Source organism: Canis aureus, unplaced genomic scaffold (assembly GCF_053574225.1).
Source record: "Canis aureus isolate CA01 unplaced genomic scaffold, VMU_Caureus_v.1.0 NW_027326412.1_RagTag, whole genome shotgun sequence".
NCBI classification, from domain to species: Eukaryota; Metazoa; Chordata; class Mammalia; order Carnivora; family Canidae; genus Canis; species Canis aureus.
The window spans coordinates 666971-683381 of record NW_027554413.1 but is presented as its reverse complement, the minus strand read 5'-3'; the positions used below and the strand labels follow the sequence as shown (position 1 = coordinate 683381).

The following is a 16411-nucleotide window of genomic DNA, read 5'->3' as shown; positions in this document are numbered from 1 at the left end:
ACATGACGGGTAAAAGAGACCACAATAGCAAAAGAATATTTTTAAGTAATTCTTAGTTTGCTTTTCAAGGAAGTTTGAGCCAAAGGAAACTCAGATTTCAAAGAAACAGGCACAGCTCATTTTATCTTTTTTGGAGGGGGGTATGTGGGGAAGCTCATTTTATTAAGCATTTCAATTAATAGAAAAATGTTTAGAATCATAGAAATCAAGTATTTCCAAGTACCAATATTAGTATTTAGTATTATTGCAATGTCAAAAGGGCAGGTAAAGGTAATCTTTTACAATTTCTGATCTTCAGAAATGTTTTCCTTTGACAGGAAGTTCCAAGGAAAAGCTTCAGGTGAGATTAAGTCCTAATACTTCCATTTAAAATTTCTCACCTTAGGGGCACCCGGGTGGCTCAGTTGATTGAGTGTCCAACTTTTGGTTTTGGCTCAGGATGATCTCAAGGTCGTAAGACGGAACCCCACATTAGGCTCCATGCTCAGGGTGGAGTTTGCTTGGGTTCCTCTCTCTCCCCCTGTCCCTCCCCTTTCCCATGACCCTCTCTCTCCCTTTAAAATAAATACGTCTTTTAACTTTTACAAAATAAAATAAAATCTCTCATCTTAGGAGTGCCTGGCTGGCTCAGTCAGTAGACCATGTGTCCTAAAACGTCAAGCCCCACGTTGGGTGGAGAGATTACACTTAACAATGAAAGCTTTAAAACCGGGATCCCTGGATGGCACAGCAGTTGGGCGCCTGCCTCTGGCCCAGGGCGCGATCCCGGAGACCCGGGATCGAGTCCCACATCGGGCTCCCGGTGCATGGAGCCTGCTTCTCCCTCTGCCTGTGTCTCTGCCTCTCTCTCTCTCTCTGTGACTATCATAAATAAATAAATAACTAAAAAGAAAAGAAAGCTTTGAAACCTAAATACATAAAATTTCTCATCTCGTTCATACTGGGCAACATGAAATCTTTTTAAGATTGAAAAGATCCTGAGTAGACTATGTCTGCTACGTAACCGGTGTTCAGGTTCTGTTTGAGAAATAAATGGACTGAAGAATAAATACATTTGGAGAGTTCAATAGTTTTTAAAGATTTATCTATTTCTTTGAGAAAGAGAGAATACATGAGTGCGGTGAAGGGCAGAGGGAGAGGGAAACAATCTCAAGCAGCCTCCCCATTGAACATTGAGCCTGACGGGGGGCTCAACCCCACAATCCTAAGAGCATGACCAGAGCCAATATCAAGAGTCTGATGCTCAACAAACAGCCACCAAGGCACCAGTTATATTTGCTACTTTTTTTCAGAAGAGGGAAACAACAAAAGTTCTATAAGCTATCACGGTATCATTTGTATTTTTTATTTTCATGAGGATTTAACTAAAATAAAATTTTATTGTTATTTACTTATTGCTTGTTATAAAGCTGCACATAACAAAATCATATGTATATATTTAACGTATGCATAATAAAATCTACAATACAGATAAAAATATTCCCCTGAGTTCTGAAGAGGCTAAAGGTTGTCAGAAAATACCAATCCTCGCCCATCAATTTTTTTTTTTAATAGAAAGAGGGGCACCTGGGTAACTCAGTCAGTTAGGCATCTGCCTTTGGCTCAAGTCATGAACCTCGGGGTCCTGGGATCGAGTCCTACATCATCAGGCTCCCTGCTCCACGGGGTTTCTGCTTGTCCCCCTGCCCCTCCCTGCTGCTCATGTGCCTGATTTCTCCCTCTCAAATGAATCAATGAAACCTCTTAAAAGTAAATAAATAGAAATTCTTTTTGCCTACACAAGATTCATATTCTTGCTGTTCTCCTGGATTACTTCATTGATAATAAAACTTTGTTGGAATTTTTATATACCTTTTCCTGTAGAAATCAGACTTTTTTTTTAAGAAACAAGAAAAATTCACTTACAATCCAAATGTTTCAAGATAACTAATTTTATATTTTTCACATCTTTTTGGCCAACACAAAACCATTGTCTGCTTATGTGTTTGTATCATCAAACCATTTTTCCCCTCATTTAATGATCCACTAAAGTACAGCTTTGCATGTTAATGTGTATCAATTATCTCTGCCACATTCAGTGGTCACATAGTAGTCCAGCCTATGGATACACTGCCACTTATTTATAAAGGCCATTAAATGAGTTCTTAATATACCGCTATTGTAAATAGTGCTGAGAAAAGCATATAGTATATTGTTTATCTTTAATTATTTACTAAAGATATTTTAAATTAATAAAATTCATGGGTAAAAGGAATACATATTTTTCAATTGGGACTTAACCACCGAACTATCTGAAAAGTCAAAAACAACTTTAACCAGGAGTATGAGTACCATCATTCCTTATCTTCACAAAGCCTGCAGATGGAAAATGGGATTTTACTCCTTTTTTATTTTAGATTTTTTTTTTGACACAGAGAGAGCACCAGCAGAGGGGAGGGGCTGAAGGAGAAGCAGATTCCCCACTGAGCAGGGAGCCTCACCAGGGGCTGAATCCCAGGACCCAGAGATCATGACCCTGAGAGGAAGTCAGAAGCAGCCAACTGACTGGGCCACCCAGAGACCCCCTATTTCATTCCTTTAATACCTTCCCTGTAAAACATATTCTTTTGTATCTGATACACATATGTTGTAAATATTTTGCAAGGACATTCTCTTTTATTTTATTAATATTATTTTCTGATATACAGAGAGTTTTAATTTTTTATGTGGCTGAATCAACCTCCAGAACTCTTGCTTTTATTTTATTATTATTATTTTTTAAGATTTTCTTTATTTGTGAGAGACACAGGGGGAGAGAGGGAGGCAGAGCACAGGCAGAGGGAGAAGCAGGTTCCATGTAGGGAGCCCGACGTGGGACTCGATCCTAGGTCTCCAGAATCAGGCCCTGGGCTGAAGGCAGCGCTATACCGCTGAGCCACCTGGGCTGCCCGAACTCTTGCTTTTAAAGTCATTCTTAAGAATGGTCTTGGTCAACATAAAAAATGGGCATAGAAGCGTTCATGTTTTCTTCTCTTGTACTGTATTTTGCATATTTAACATTTTTAATCTGTATTCCATCTGGAACTTATTTTTATGAGATAAAATTCTAGCTAGTTTTCTCCAAATAGCAGATATGTCATCAACATTATGAATGATTCACCTTTTCCTACTAATATGAAATGTCACCAGCATCAAGTTACAAAGTCTTAACATATACTTAGGTGTTTGGCATTTTCTTATCTGTTCCATTCATTTATCTGTCTTTTCAGCTGTTAGTCAACGAAAAATTTGAAGAAATTTAAGGTACATTTTAATAACTGGAAGGTATTCTATAAAATTTTTTTTTTAAGTTTTCATTTTAGTTCCAGTTTGTTAACATACACCGTTGTATTAAGTTCAGGTGTACAGGGCAGCCCCAGTGGCGCAGCGGTTTAGCGCCGCCTGCAGCCCGGGGCGTGATCCTGGAGACCCTGGATCCAGTCCCATGTCAGGCTCTCTGTATGATGCCTGCTTCTCCCTCTCCCTCTGCCTGTGTCTCTGCCTCTCTCTCTCTGTCTCTATGAATAAATAAATAAAATCTTACAAAAAAAAAGTTCAGGTGTACAATATAGTGATTGCAAAATTTTTCTTAATTTTATCACAATGAAAAGAACAGAGACCGCACGTATAATAAGCTCAGAATTTCTAAAACCATAACGTTTCTATTGCGTCATGGAATACTGATAAACACGGGAAGAGTACACATTTTCAGAAAAATGAGACTTCCTATTCACAGTCAGAACCATCTACCCATTTCCAAATCTCCTTCCAAGGTCCCTCAGTAAATAATATAGGTACAAACTGTACACAGATAGAAGTCAGATACTGCCCTGTATCCAAAGTAATTCTGGGAATTACTTCTCTCAGCATGCACTCTTTAATAACATTGGTACAGGATGTCCATTAAAAACAAACTACTACATATACGTAATTTCATTTCTTTTTTTAAGATTTTAGTTATTCTGAGACACAGACAGAGAGGCAGAGACATAGGCAGAGGGAGACACAGGCTCCGTGCCAGGAACCCGACTGGGGTTCCCAGGACCCAGGATCACAACCTGAAACAAAGGCAGATGCTCACCCACTCAGCCACCCAGGCGTCCCCTTAATTTCCTTTCTACTACTGTTGAAAATCCGTTAAATCACATCAAAACTGTCTGTAAAGCGCTCCCTACGGAGATACGAAGGGGTCCAAAGGCAGCTGAAGACGTTTTGTTGCTCAGTGGGCCGGAGTAGACCCCAGGTAAGGTTCCACGACCTAGGTACGTGCTGCGGGGCCACCAGAAGAAAGACGGCCAAGCGCCCTGGGTGGTCACCCAGGGCTCAGCTCTCCAGACTCAGGCCAGCAAGGTGAGTGCCTCTCCCCGACCTCCTTGCCTCCTCCCCGCCAGCTGCAAAGTCCCTATCACCTGTTCCTCTGGTCTCCCAGCAACAGAATCCCCTGCCACTTTTGCTTTGTGGATCTTTCTGAGACCTGTCTGGGATGTGGTACCCAGGGCCCAGGTTGGTGAGTTTGGTACCACTCAGATGCCGCGGGCTGGGCGGCCCTCCGCCGCCCGATCTTGAAGCCCAAGGGCAGCTCGCCCCTCTTACCCGTGAAGCTAAACATGGTCTTCATCGCAAAGCTTTCAGGCTTCAGACACAGGTTTTTGCCGCCTCTACAGCTCAACACTTAGTGCTGGAGATAAGCCAAGCCGGCCTCGCGGCAACGTCCCAGCAACTGAGCACCGGGGTCCAAAATCTCTCTCCGCAGAACAAATGTACCCCGGCAATGCAGCTAAACACAAATGCGCCTGCGCACCTCAGAAACTGGCGTCACTCGCCTGCTCACAAGGAGCCCATGGCCAAGAGTGCCCAAAGCGCATGTGCCAGGAGGCCCAAGCCTCTCAAATCTCCGCGGCCCCTTGAGCTGGGCTGGCTTCCCCTCAAACGTTGCCGGGATGGCTGAGCATTATGGGACATTTGCAAAAGACTCTGGGGTGTGGAAAAGCAGTCTTCCGGGCCCCTGAGTGGCTCAGTGGTTGAGCGTATGCTTTCAGCTCAAGTCCTGATCCTGGATTTTGGGATCAAGTCCCGCACAAGACTCCCCCGCAGGGACACTGCTTCTCCCTCTCCCTGAGTTTCTCATGAATAAATAAATGAAATCTCAAGGAAAAAAAAAAAACGTAGTATTTACATACGACTAGGGCTAGAGTGCATGAAAGCACGTTCCCCCAGAATACTTCCCTAACGAATGCTCTCCCTCAGTTTATTCCTCTTCCACATCCCTCGGGACCCCTGTCAGTCTCCATGGAATGCAGCGGATGCAGCCAACAGAAAACTGTTCTCATGGTCAGACTTGGCAATGTGTATCATCAAGTGCAAGCTCACAAGGGGAGAACAATTCACATTCCCTAGATGAAATGAAAACCCGTTTCTGCATGCCTCCTAATCCTCCCATTTGGCCCAGCCTTACCTTTACATTTTCTTTATTTTTAGTTTTTGCTGCTATTCCCCAATTGAACCTTTAATCAATCCAAGATTTAGTTTGCAGTGTGGTGCAACATTTAAGTTTTGTTTTTTTGTTTTGTTTTTTTGTTTTTTTTTCTGAGAGAGAGAGAGGTACAGAGGGTGAGGGAGAGAGACGGAGGAACAGGAGCTAAAATCAACAAACACGAAAAATAAAAATAAACAGAGGCTTAACCAACTGAGCCACACAGGCTCCCGCGCCCCAACATTTAAGAACTCTTTAAAAAAATAGCTATTTGCTTCTAAATAACCCATCTTTTCTCACCTAGCTTAAAATGCCACTTTATCATAAATTCTGTTATGGTTTTCTTTTTCTGGGTTTTACACTGGATTCAATTGACCAGTTGCCTTGTATCAATCAGTACTCTAGTATTTTAACTGCTTTATACATATGCTTTAGTATCCAATGCAGGTCCATAGTTCCCCTTCTTAATCTTCTCCTTCAGTATTCTCTTGGCGATATTTACCTCTATGCTACTGGAGATATATTTTTAATCACTATGCCAAATTTAAAGAATTCATGGAGAGAATTTGTAATTAGGTTAAGAGAATTAATGTTAACAGAATCAATCTCCCTGAATCAGTGTATTTAGATGTATGTTATGTCTTTGTGCCTAAGTCTTATTTGACATCCCTCCTTAGCTTCCAGGAGGTTTTTTTTTCCCTTATGTAAATCCTGCATACACTTCGTGATGTATTTATATCCTGGCTTTTTCTTTTTTCTAATGAAGTGATATATTTTCTGATTATAACTTCTAAGTGGTCACTCTTTTGATATCTGTATATTTATTTGGTAATGAGAATAAAGCACATTTTAAACTACATGCTTGTTAACAAAAGTTGGCAGTTTCTCGTAGATACTCAGCGAAGGCACGAATTGGATGGGAAAGATTTCACCAGAAAGATATACATCGAAGAATGGTATGATGTGGTTGAAAAAAAAATCAAGTAAAATGCAAACAGGATAGGCTGTTCATATTTATGTGTATGTGATACACACACACACACACACACACACAGAGGCTGTATACGAATGTCTACAGAAACTCCTTTGAATGTGGTGGTAATTGATCCATTAATTAATTACAACTGGACTACAGGCGATATTCTGGGTGAGGCAGATAGAAAAAAGCAGGAGCAAACCCATGACAACAGCTAATACAAAACTAGCTACCCCTAAACTCACCAGATTCCTATTACATTTGTTAATGATTTTAAGGATTAACCAAAGTAGGAGCTGCCCCTGACTGGCTTAGTTGATAGAATATGCAACTCTTGGTCTTGGGGTTGGGAGTTTAAGCCTCCTGTTGGGACTATAGCCTGCTTAGAAAAGGGAGGGGGTGGGGGCTTAGTCAGGCATCTGCCTTCAGCTCAGATCAGGATCTGAGGGTCCTGGGATCAAGCCCCATATCAGGCTACCTGGTCTGTGGGGAAACTGCCTCTCCCTCTCCCTTTGTTGCTCCTTATCCTTGTTTTTTCTCTCTCTGTCAAATAGATCTCTCTCTCTCTCTCTCTGTCAAATAGATCAGTAAAATCTTTTAAAAAAAAAAAGAAAGAAAGAAATTGACCAACAAAACCTAACAGAAGCCACTGTTGGCACAAGATGCACCAGCAAAATTGGGAAGTTTGGTGTCTGTTTTTACAGCAAGACAAACGCATAGATAGAAGTGTAGGCACTTATTTCAGAGGCCATTTAATGCCATTTTGTGCATGTAGGTCGCATGATTTGACAAGAAGTAGTTTGGAATGAGCAACCTAGAAACTAAGGGGGTCTGCATCTTCAGAAACTGCTGCTGGAATGAGCTACAGAACTCTGGAGACCACTAGGGTCCCTTCTGAGAGGGTGGCTAGTTCCAGGGCAGATCATGTTCATTGGTGGAGGAGCAATGAACAAAAACAAAGGAACAACAACAAGAAACCATTTCTTGGCCCTATTCAGCTTAGCTAGACCAAATGGTATTGGTGCGTGTGAATGATTGCAACTATGAGCATCAAGCATTTGTCTCTTACAGGTGCCAGCTAGAAAATTATCTTTTGTCCCCTTAGAATTCCCCAGGGTGACTTATGAGACCAGTAGAGGCTCTGTGTAGTGACAATTGACTAGAAGACTGACATTTCCTAACGCAACCTCCGATGAGAGGCAACGGCATTACTAGGCTATAAGGAGACAGGAACTCCACACCAGGACTCCAGGTAAGTTGAACAATTTGGTTGACTGTAGTGTTTTTGTATAGATCAGAGATACTCAAAGAGTATATGGTAGTCCAACTCTGAGCTTCTTTGTTCCTTGGTCGAATGCTAGGTGGATCCCCCAAAGACTTTCTCACAATCACCTGAAACCTAAGATTTCCAATTCCCAGACTTCTGTGGAAAACCATTTCGGATCTAGAACAGACATCCTCTAGAAAGTTCCTGATTAGAACTCCCATCCCCATGAGTCTCATGTATGTCCTGGTTCAACTTTGCTGCATACTCATTTGGTAGTTATACCAATGAAAATAACAAAGTGTTAGAGTAATGTATCTTTTATGATGAAAAGCAACTGAGATATGAATGCTTTACCAAATCCCTTAGCTCAGGTTTTCCAATTCTACTTCAGGGCTGTCATGTCTCCTCCTTTTAAGAGTTGCCAAGAAATTCACCACACACTTTCCATAGGGGCACCTGGCTGGCTCAGTCCATTAAAAGGCTTCGTTAAGGGAATCCCTGGGTGGCTCAGCGGTTTAGTACCTGCCTTTGGCACAGGGCGAGATCCTGGAGTCCCGGGATCGAGTCCCACGTCAGGCTCCCTGCATGGAGCCTGCTTCTCTCTCTGCCTGTGTCTCTGCCTCTCTCTCTCTCCTCTGTGTCTTTCATGAATAAATAAATAAGATCTTATAAAAATAAGGCTTCTTTAGCTCAGGTCAGGATTCAGGGGCCTTGGGGTTGCCCTGCCTCCAGCTCTCTGCTCAGCAGGGAGTCTACTTCTCCCCCTTCCTCTGTCTCCACCCCCATTTGTGTTCTCTCACACTCAAATAAATAAAAATCTTTTAAAAACAACCAACAGTTTTTCATAACTGTTTATTCATTCCTTTGGATATCTCTTCCCTTGCAGTCCACTCTATCTACCGAGGAAAACTGAATTTATGTCGTAATTAAACTATGATGAGAATTTGAGGGCTCCAGTGTGTTGAGGATGATCTGGGCCATAGTCTACTAAAAATCCCTGACCTGGGAGAACCACCTCAAAGGGACCACAAAATTAAATCAGAAACGTGTACTGAAAACCTGTATTCTGGCATTGTGGGAGTCAGTGAGGGAACAACAAACATGACATTGCGGTGTTCATGGAGTAGAGGCGAGTTTAATGCCACATTTAGGGTGAGCACAAAGGGCCTACGGAGTCATGTAAAAATAAGGGTAGTGACTCAGGGATGGATGCACAGGAAGAAGCAATATCAAAGCTAAAACTTAACGAGTAGGGGTTAGCCAGTGAGAGGGAGAGAAGCACATTCCAAAAAGAAGGGATAGTGTATCAGTGAGGATCCAAACAAGAGACAAACCACTTAGTAATTTCAACAGGGAACGTTTAATATAAAAAATGATGAACTATAACAGGAGATCAACTATAAAGATGAGAAAAGAAATCCAAATACCCTAAGGTGCAAGATTACCCAAGAAAGGTTACCCAAATGGGTAAATCCCAAGGCTGGGATTCAGGTCTCATTGAAGGAGATGTCGGAACTGCAGTCAGAGTTGCCCGGCCAAAGCTAGTCCGTGCTACAAAGCATGCAAACAGGAACTACCCTTCAGGAGTGCAGGGAGTCCTGTCTGATAAATGGATGTATAGGGAGGGTCAGGGAACAATGAGCCCACCGACAAGCAGAGCAGTGCAAGGCCTCCAGTGTATCATATGCACATGCAGAAGGATGCAACAAACCCCGTAGGGATACAGCAGAGTTAAGACTAAGGACTGGATGCAGAGAGTGAGTAGGGTGTCAACAGCATTTGCTAGGGGCATGGTATCCATTTTAGAAAGGTCACTGGCTGAGGCCCGGACTGCATGCTCTGGAGTGCACAGCTGGGAAGAGTACTTCTGATGCTGGTGAAGCGGGGTTAGCAAGGGAGGAAGAGAAAGGAAGGAGATAGGAAGAAGAGAAGAAGAAGGAAAGGAGGAGGAGAAGGAGACAGAGAACACAAAGACGATGAAGATGAAGATGAAAGAAGACGAAGAAGAAGAAGAAGGGAAGCAAACCGGAACATGGGCCAGGGCCAGTGCTCAATCTCCAGGCTAACAGGAACAACCCTCTGGGACACAAATGAGTTGAGGTTGGTAATTGGATGCGCAGAGGAAGTCAGACATACAGGACTCAAACTTCTCTGCCATCCATCGTGCTTCAATCACACCTTCTTTAGCAACTTTGGACCCCCCCTCCCAAGTTACCTCTTCTGTGGTACTGTCTTCAGACTTCTCTGTCCCACCTTCTCATTACTATCTCATCATCATTTAGTAATTCTTTATATTTACTTCCACTGTTTAAAATACTATGTCATATCTGTCTTCCGATTGGACCCAGACTAATATAGAGGCCAGGGAGTTGCACTCTTTGGATTTGTCTTCTAGAGGATCTACCATAGAGAGCACAGTTGAACTGCAGCTCAAAATGTAGACAGCTGCTACATTTTCATATCCACCGTAGCACTCACACCAAGGCCTTGTGTCTCTGCTAGGCTGTGTCCAGCCAATGACTTAGCACAGAAGGAATACAAGTCATTTCTGTCTCCCGTAGGACCCCTCTACAGGCAAGCTTCTGATGGGGACTCAAGATCAGAAAACCCCGAGGGCCTGTGCTCTGATTCTCCAACAGGGGCTTGCCCTGAGATCCACGGTACAACTTTTCCCCACCACTGACACCATGAATAGCATAGGGTCTACTGGATCCTGCGACCAAAGCAGTGAGGACTCCTAAGCACAGCCTGCACCTGCTGCACAATTCATCTGCTCTGAGACCACTGAAGTCTTGCATTCCTTAGTTTCACCAAGGTGTATGGATGAAACGAGTACTCAATGTAGGACAAGGTTTCCCAACCTTGTACCATGGACATGGTGGATTGTTGTGGAGGCCTCTCTTGGGTATGTTTACCAGCACTCCTGACATCGACCCACTAGATGCCAGCAACATCCTCAGTTGTGAGGATCGGAAATGTCTCCAGACGAATCTATTGTTAGCAGTGTCTATAGCTAATAATACTGCATTGTATACTTAAACTTTGCTAAGAGGGTAGAGCTTATGTTAAGTGTTCTTACCAATTAATTAATTAATTAATTAATGAGACCAGGAAGAGACTTTGGGAGGTGATGGGTAGGACTATGGCTTTAAGGCATTGATGATTTCACAGAGGTCTATACTTATCCACAAACTCACTGAATTCGATACATTAAGTATGTACAGCTTTTGACATGTCAAAAAACAGGTCTCCAGACACTGCCAAATGCTCCCTGAGGAGCAGAATTCTTCTCCCACCACCCCACCCCCAACGCATTGAGAATTAGTGGCGTAAAATATGCTACCTCCAGAACCCAAAGAGGTCTCCCAGTTTCTGTCTTTGTGAAAAGGTATTCAAAATGTGGCAATTTTTCTTTCACTCCTGCGAGAATATCCTGGCATGCCCACTGGATGCCTCAAAACTTCACGGATATGTCAATTCATGCCGTCTTACCAAGGGCCCAAAGCGTTATAGCCTCTTACTGATCCTCATGTCAAATTAGCATGGTGTCAATATGATAGGCCAATGAGATATTCTGGGGATGTTCAAATGGTCTAGCTCCATGAGTTAATAAAACGCTGAGGCAAATTAAATGAATGAACACTTTGCCTATACTCTATGAATATGAACTATTTCTGATTCACTAGCGGACTAGAAAAGAATGCATTTGCCAAATCAGTGGTGACACATACCATGTACCTGATGTCTTATCAATCTGTTCTGGAAGCAATAAGAGGCGCACAATAACTATGACTGGAATTACTCTTTGTTTAAGTTGACAGTAACTACAGATATTTGCCACAATCTATCCTGTCTCTGAATGGGCCAGACTAGTGAATCAAGCAGAAATGTGATAGAGCTCACCAGCCTTTCATCCTTTAGCACTATCCCACTGCACCTCTGCTAGGATGCAGGGTTGTTTTTGGTATACCCTACCAAATGAAGGCTTGGAGACAGTTTCAGAGGTTTCTGCTTGGACTCTCTAAATTTTTTTTTCTCAGTTATATTTCCTTATTCAGGAGAGACACAGAAAGAAAGGCAGAGACATAGGCAGAGGGAGAAGCAGGCTCCCTGCTGGGAGCCCTATGTGGGGCTCAATTCCCAGACTCTGGCATCAAGCTCTGAGCTAAAAAAGAAAAAACTCACAATTTCAACAAGAAACACTTTTAGCTACTGTAAAATCATACAGAAAAAAAAAAAACTATTGCAAATGACATCAATCTATATTACAAAGGATTCTGAATTATACTATACAATGTTCTTCACCATGTCCTGTCAGAGTAATTGTTTTCTACCTAACCGATCACATGCTGACATTTTTCACTATACTTATAAATACTCTTCTTATTAAGTTAAACTTTCCGCCTTGAGAAATTGTTACCACTCTCGACCAAATACTAAGATTCACAAAAAAAAACCTTACCTTTTAGCGTAGTCAACTGCATTTATATTTGCTTTTTCTACTAAAAATGCCACCATTTTCTCTTTTTTTTCATTTATAGCAAGTAAAAGCGGTGTGAGGCCATCCTGTAGGAGTGCAAACAAAATTTATAATTTACAAAATTACATATTTGGATAATGAATCGTAAAAATTCTGAACGATCCTGTAACTTAAACATGTAACATAGAAAGTAAATAAAATTAGCCCTTTCGTTCTCAGCCCTCCATGGTTTCACCAGCTGCTCCTTCTTTTTAAAATACTGCTTTCTCACGGAGCGTGGGTGGCTCAGTTGGTCAAGCATCTGCCTTCAGCTCATCAGCTCAGGTCATGATCCCAGGGTCTCAGGATGGAGTCCCACCTTGGGCTCCCTCTGCAGCAAAGAGTTAGCTTCTCCCTCTCCTTCTGCCCCTCCCCTCCACTCGTACTCTCTCTCCTGCTTGCTCACTCTCTGTCTCTCTCAAAAACATAAAGTCTTTTTAAAAACTAAAATAAAAATAATAAAATAGACCTCCTCTTCCTCTTCAACAGATTACCTGCAGTCATTCCACAAACTCGCTTCAAACATTGCCTGGCTCCAAGAATCTTTGCTTCTCTCACAATATATATCATGGTATACCCTAGTTATTTTCTTCTGCACCATCTAAACCAAAAGATTCTAGAGGGGAGGGGTTATTTTTTATCTCTGTATCTCCACTCTCTAAAACACAGTAGTAAATATTTAAAGTATCGTTACTGATTTTAATGGATATCTCCGGAGTAGTGTTTCTTCAATTATATTCCAAAGAACACATGATTTGCAAGAGATACTGTCCCCCAAAAGAAAGATTCAATGATCATCTATGTTTGTGAAACATTACAAAACTGCACTATACATCTAGCACAAATGAACCCCATTTACATTTGCTTATCCCCATTTGACAATTCCTTCTTTTGTAGCAAACATTAATACTTGAGAAACAAGAGTTCCCAGGGATATAGTTTTAAGAACTTTCCAATAAAGGTAAGGGTTTTCTCCAGGTTGTACAAACTTGCTGGATTCTCATCTATCAATGGTATGGGGATCCCAGATGTCAACATAAAACACTCCAGCTCCAAATGAGTCACTAAGGAGATGGACTCTGAATGAAAAGAGCTAGGTTTCAGGGCAGCTGGGTTGTGCAGGCAGTTGAGGGACGCTTGGTTTTGTCTCAGGTGTGATCTCAGGGTCGTGGGATCCAGCCCCACATTGGATTCGGGGCTCCCCTGGCACTGAGCACCAAGTCTGTTTAAGACACTCTCTCTCCCTCTCCCTCTCCACCTCCCCCACCCCCACAAGCCTGTGCATGTGTGTGCTGTCTCTCTAAAATGCATAAAGAAACCTTTTAAAAATTAAAAAGAAAAGTAAATAAATAAAAATAAAAGAAAGAAGCTTCAAATGAATTTTGACCACTTAATACTAAATAATCTTTGGTTAAGGTGGGCCCACAATGAGATGAGCACTCGGTGTTATTCTTTATGTGGGCAAATTGAACTCCAATAAAAAATTGTGGGTTTTTTTGTTTAAAATAAAAAATAAGAACAATAAAATATTAAAAATAAATAACTAAATAAATAGTCCTTGGACTTTCTCCTATTATACCATGATAAAGTTTTTTCTTAACTGTTAGAAAGCTCAGTATGAGATTTTTCTCATTTTTACCCTTTTATTCAAATTCAGTTCCATATAACATACTATTAGTTTCAGAGGTAGAAGTCAGTGGTTCCTCAGTCTTATGTAACACCCAGGACTCATTCCATCATGTGCCCTCCTTAATGTCCATCACCCAGTTATCCCATCCTTCCACTCCACCCCTCCAGTGACCTTCAGTTTGGCTCCTATGATTAAGAGTCTCTTAGGCTTTGTCTCCCTCAGTCTCTCTGGTTTAAGTTTTTCTCTTCTTCCCCTTCTCCTCTGTCTTGTTTCTTAAGTTCCACATATGAATGAGATCATATGATAATTGTCTTTCTCTGACTGACTCAGGGTATTACGCTAAGTGAAATATGTCAATGAGATTTTATTCTCAACTATACTCATTCTGAGAACCTAATGCACATCTACTTCTAAAAAAACCGGTTTGTATTCTAGTTTCTATTATCATTGCTATTTTTGATTATTTATAATTTAGACTAAGTGTAAATCAGAAATAAAAATGTCATGACTTACCAATAAAAATTCTAATACTAGATGAGCACTGGGTGTTTACATGTTGGGAAACTGAGATTAAGTAAAAACTATTAATCACAAATTCTAATACTGCTTTATACGGATTATTTTTAGTATAATAAAAGCTACTATATAAATTGCGTATTTAGGGAATAATACCAAGGAGAAAGAGAATACTGTCTGGAATATGCATAATCTATCCAAGCAGAACCAGGATTAACCTCACATGGCTTACAGATATTCCAAAAGGTACATGATTACTGTACATATATAGAAAAAATGTTTGTAAAAAAAACGACTTTCATTCCTAACTTAGAAAATTCATCCCGAGGCACCTGGGTGACTCAGAGGGTGAACATCATGATCCCAGGGTCCTGGGATCGAGCCCATATCAGGGTCCCCATAGAGAACCTGCTTCCCCCTGTGCCTAGCTCTCTGCCTCTCTCTGTGTGTCTCTCATCAATTACTGAATAAAGTAATGAAAAAAATAAGGTGACAAAGAAACAGAAAATTCAATCCCAATCCTAAGAAATTAACATAAAATACAAAATATATATTATAAATTAATATGGAGTGTCTTGAAAATCTTGAAATCTTTGTCAACATATACCATAAAACAGTAATTGTAAACTCAACGGTTATGGAGGCAAAGCAGGTGACACGAGTCAGTGAAGAACCTAGGCGGGGACACGAGCAAACTGGAGACACACGCCTCCTATAAAGGGACAGCCTCTGCACAGCATACCAAACAGCAGCATGGGCTCAAGGTACCAGAAGTGATCTGTAAGAAAAGCTCAAAATCCAGAGTTCTACATGCGTGCCATAATTTTAAGTGTTAGCTCAACTGACAGTGGAAACTAAATACATCCAGGGGCTACATTTAGTCTATAGCCTACTTGTGTTTTTCTATTTGCTGTGACTGTTTCCAATGGCCGTGCGTAAAACAAATACTTGGACATCAAACCTTTCCTAAAGCATCAGGATCATGTTTTACCAACAAATTAGGCCCCACCTTCTAAGGAAAATTGCTGTGAAGACTCATTAACACCTACTGTCAGAATTTTCCAATGCTTGTTTCAACTACAATCTATTTGTATTTACTTCCCTCACATTGCTAACCGAACAGACAGGAGTTCAGAGGAATGCTGAAGCAAAGTTATTAAAACAATTACCATCTATATTGTCACTAACTACATGCTGAATGTTTAACACAGTAGTGATTATGCACTATGCCAGGGCCCTATGAATTTGAAAGACATCCTAAGATAGTCTATCGTACAGCTTCAACTAAAAAAGAAGGTTCACGGATTTCTACTGCTGCAATTGGGAAAACCCTGCTTGTAATAATCAGAATGTTAGCAAAACACGTAAAATCTTTAAAGGGTCAGACTCTACTTATTAAAAGACTACTCATAAAGACTTCCCATCTGGGTGCCGGTGAATGACTGATAGTTGGAAGAAAAGGTAATTATTTTTCAAGCCAACGAGATGACCAATAATTTTCATCTGTAATTCTCAAAGAGATACAGACAGATGAAAGGCTAATGTTGGAGAGAGTGGAAGGAAGTAGCCAGTATCCAACTTCAGTTAAATCTCTTCCAGAGATTTAATATTTTTACATCTCTAAATTTGTATATGTATACCTACCCATTCAGTAGTTGTTAGCCAAGAGTTGTAACAGAATCTCAAAACCCTATTTCCAAATTTCTGCGTACACACGTTATTGGATTCACTCCATCGAAATCTTCACGGGACAGTTTAGGCTTGTAAATTCTTTTAAATTCCCTAGTTGACTGTGATTCACCAGCACAAGTCTAGCTGAGAACTAGTACAGTACACAACCATGCCAGTCTCCCCTTTCACCTATGTGGCCAATTCTCCCTATCACTTGAGGATTCAGCCAAAAACAGAAATGAGTCACTTATCAAACCTGCATTCAATTTCCATGGCTAGAGGTAGAACAAGGTCTAGTAAACTCAAAATGCAACTTGATTCCATTATTTACACACTCCTTA

The 16411-nt window shown here is 41.2% G+C and overlaps 1 protein-coding gene across 3 annotated transcripts in view; it reads right to left on the bottom strand.

Moving 5' to 3' along the window:
- The window catches only part of LOC144309480 (ankyrin repeat domain-containing protein 26-like), a 61482-nt gene that overhangs the window by 41868 nt on the left and 3203 nt on the right, over window positions 1-16411 (bottom strand). For all 3 annotated transcript variants that reach the window (XM_077890570.1, XM_077890572.1, XM_077890569.1), the window contains exon 3: window positions 12197-12300. In XM_077890570.1, the coding sequence (XP_077746696.1) occupies window positions 12197-12300 (104 nt within the window). The remainder of the gene's footprint in view (window positions 1-12196; window positions 12301-16411) is intronic.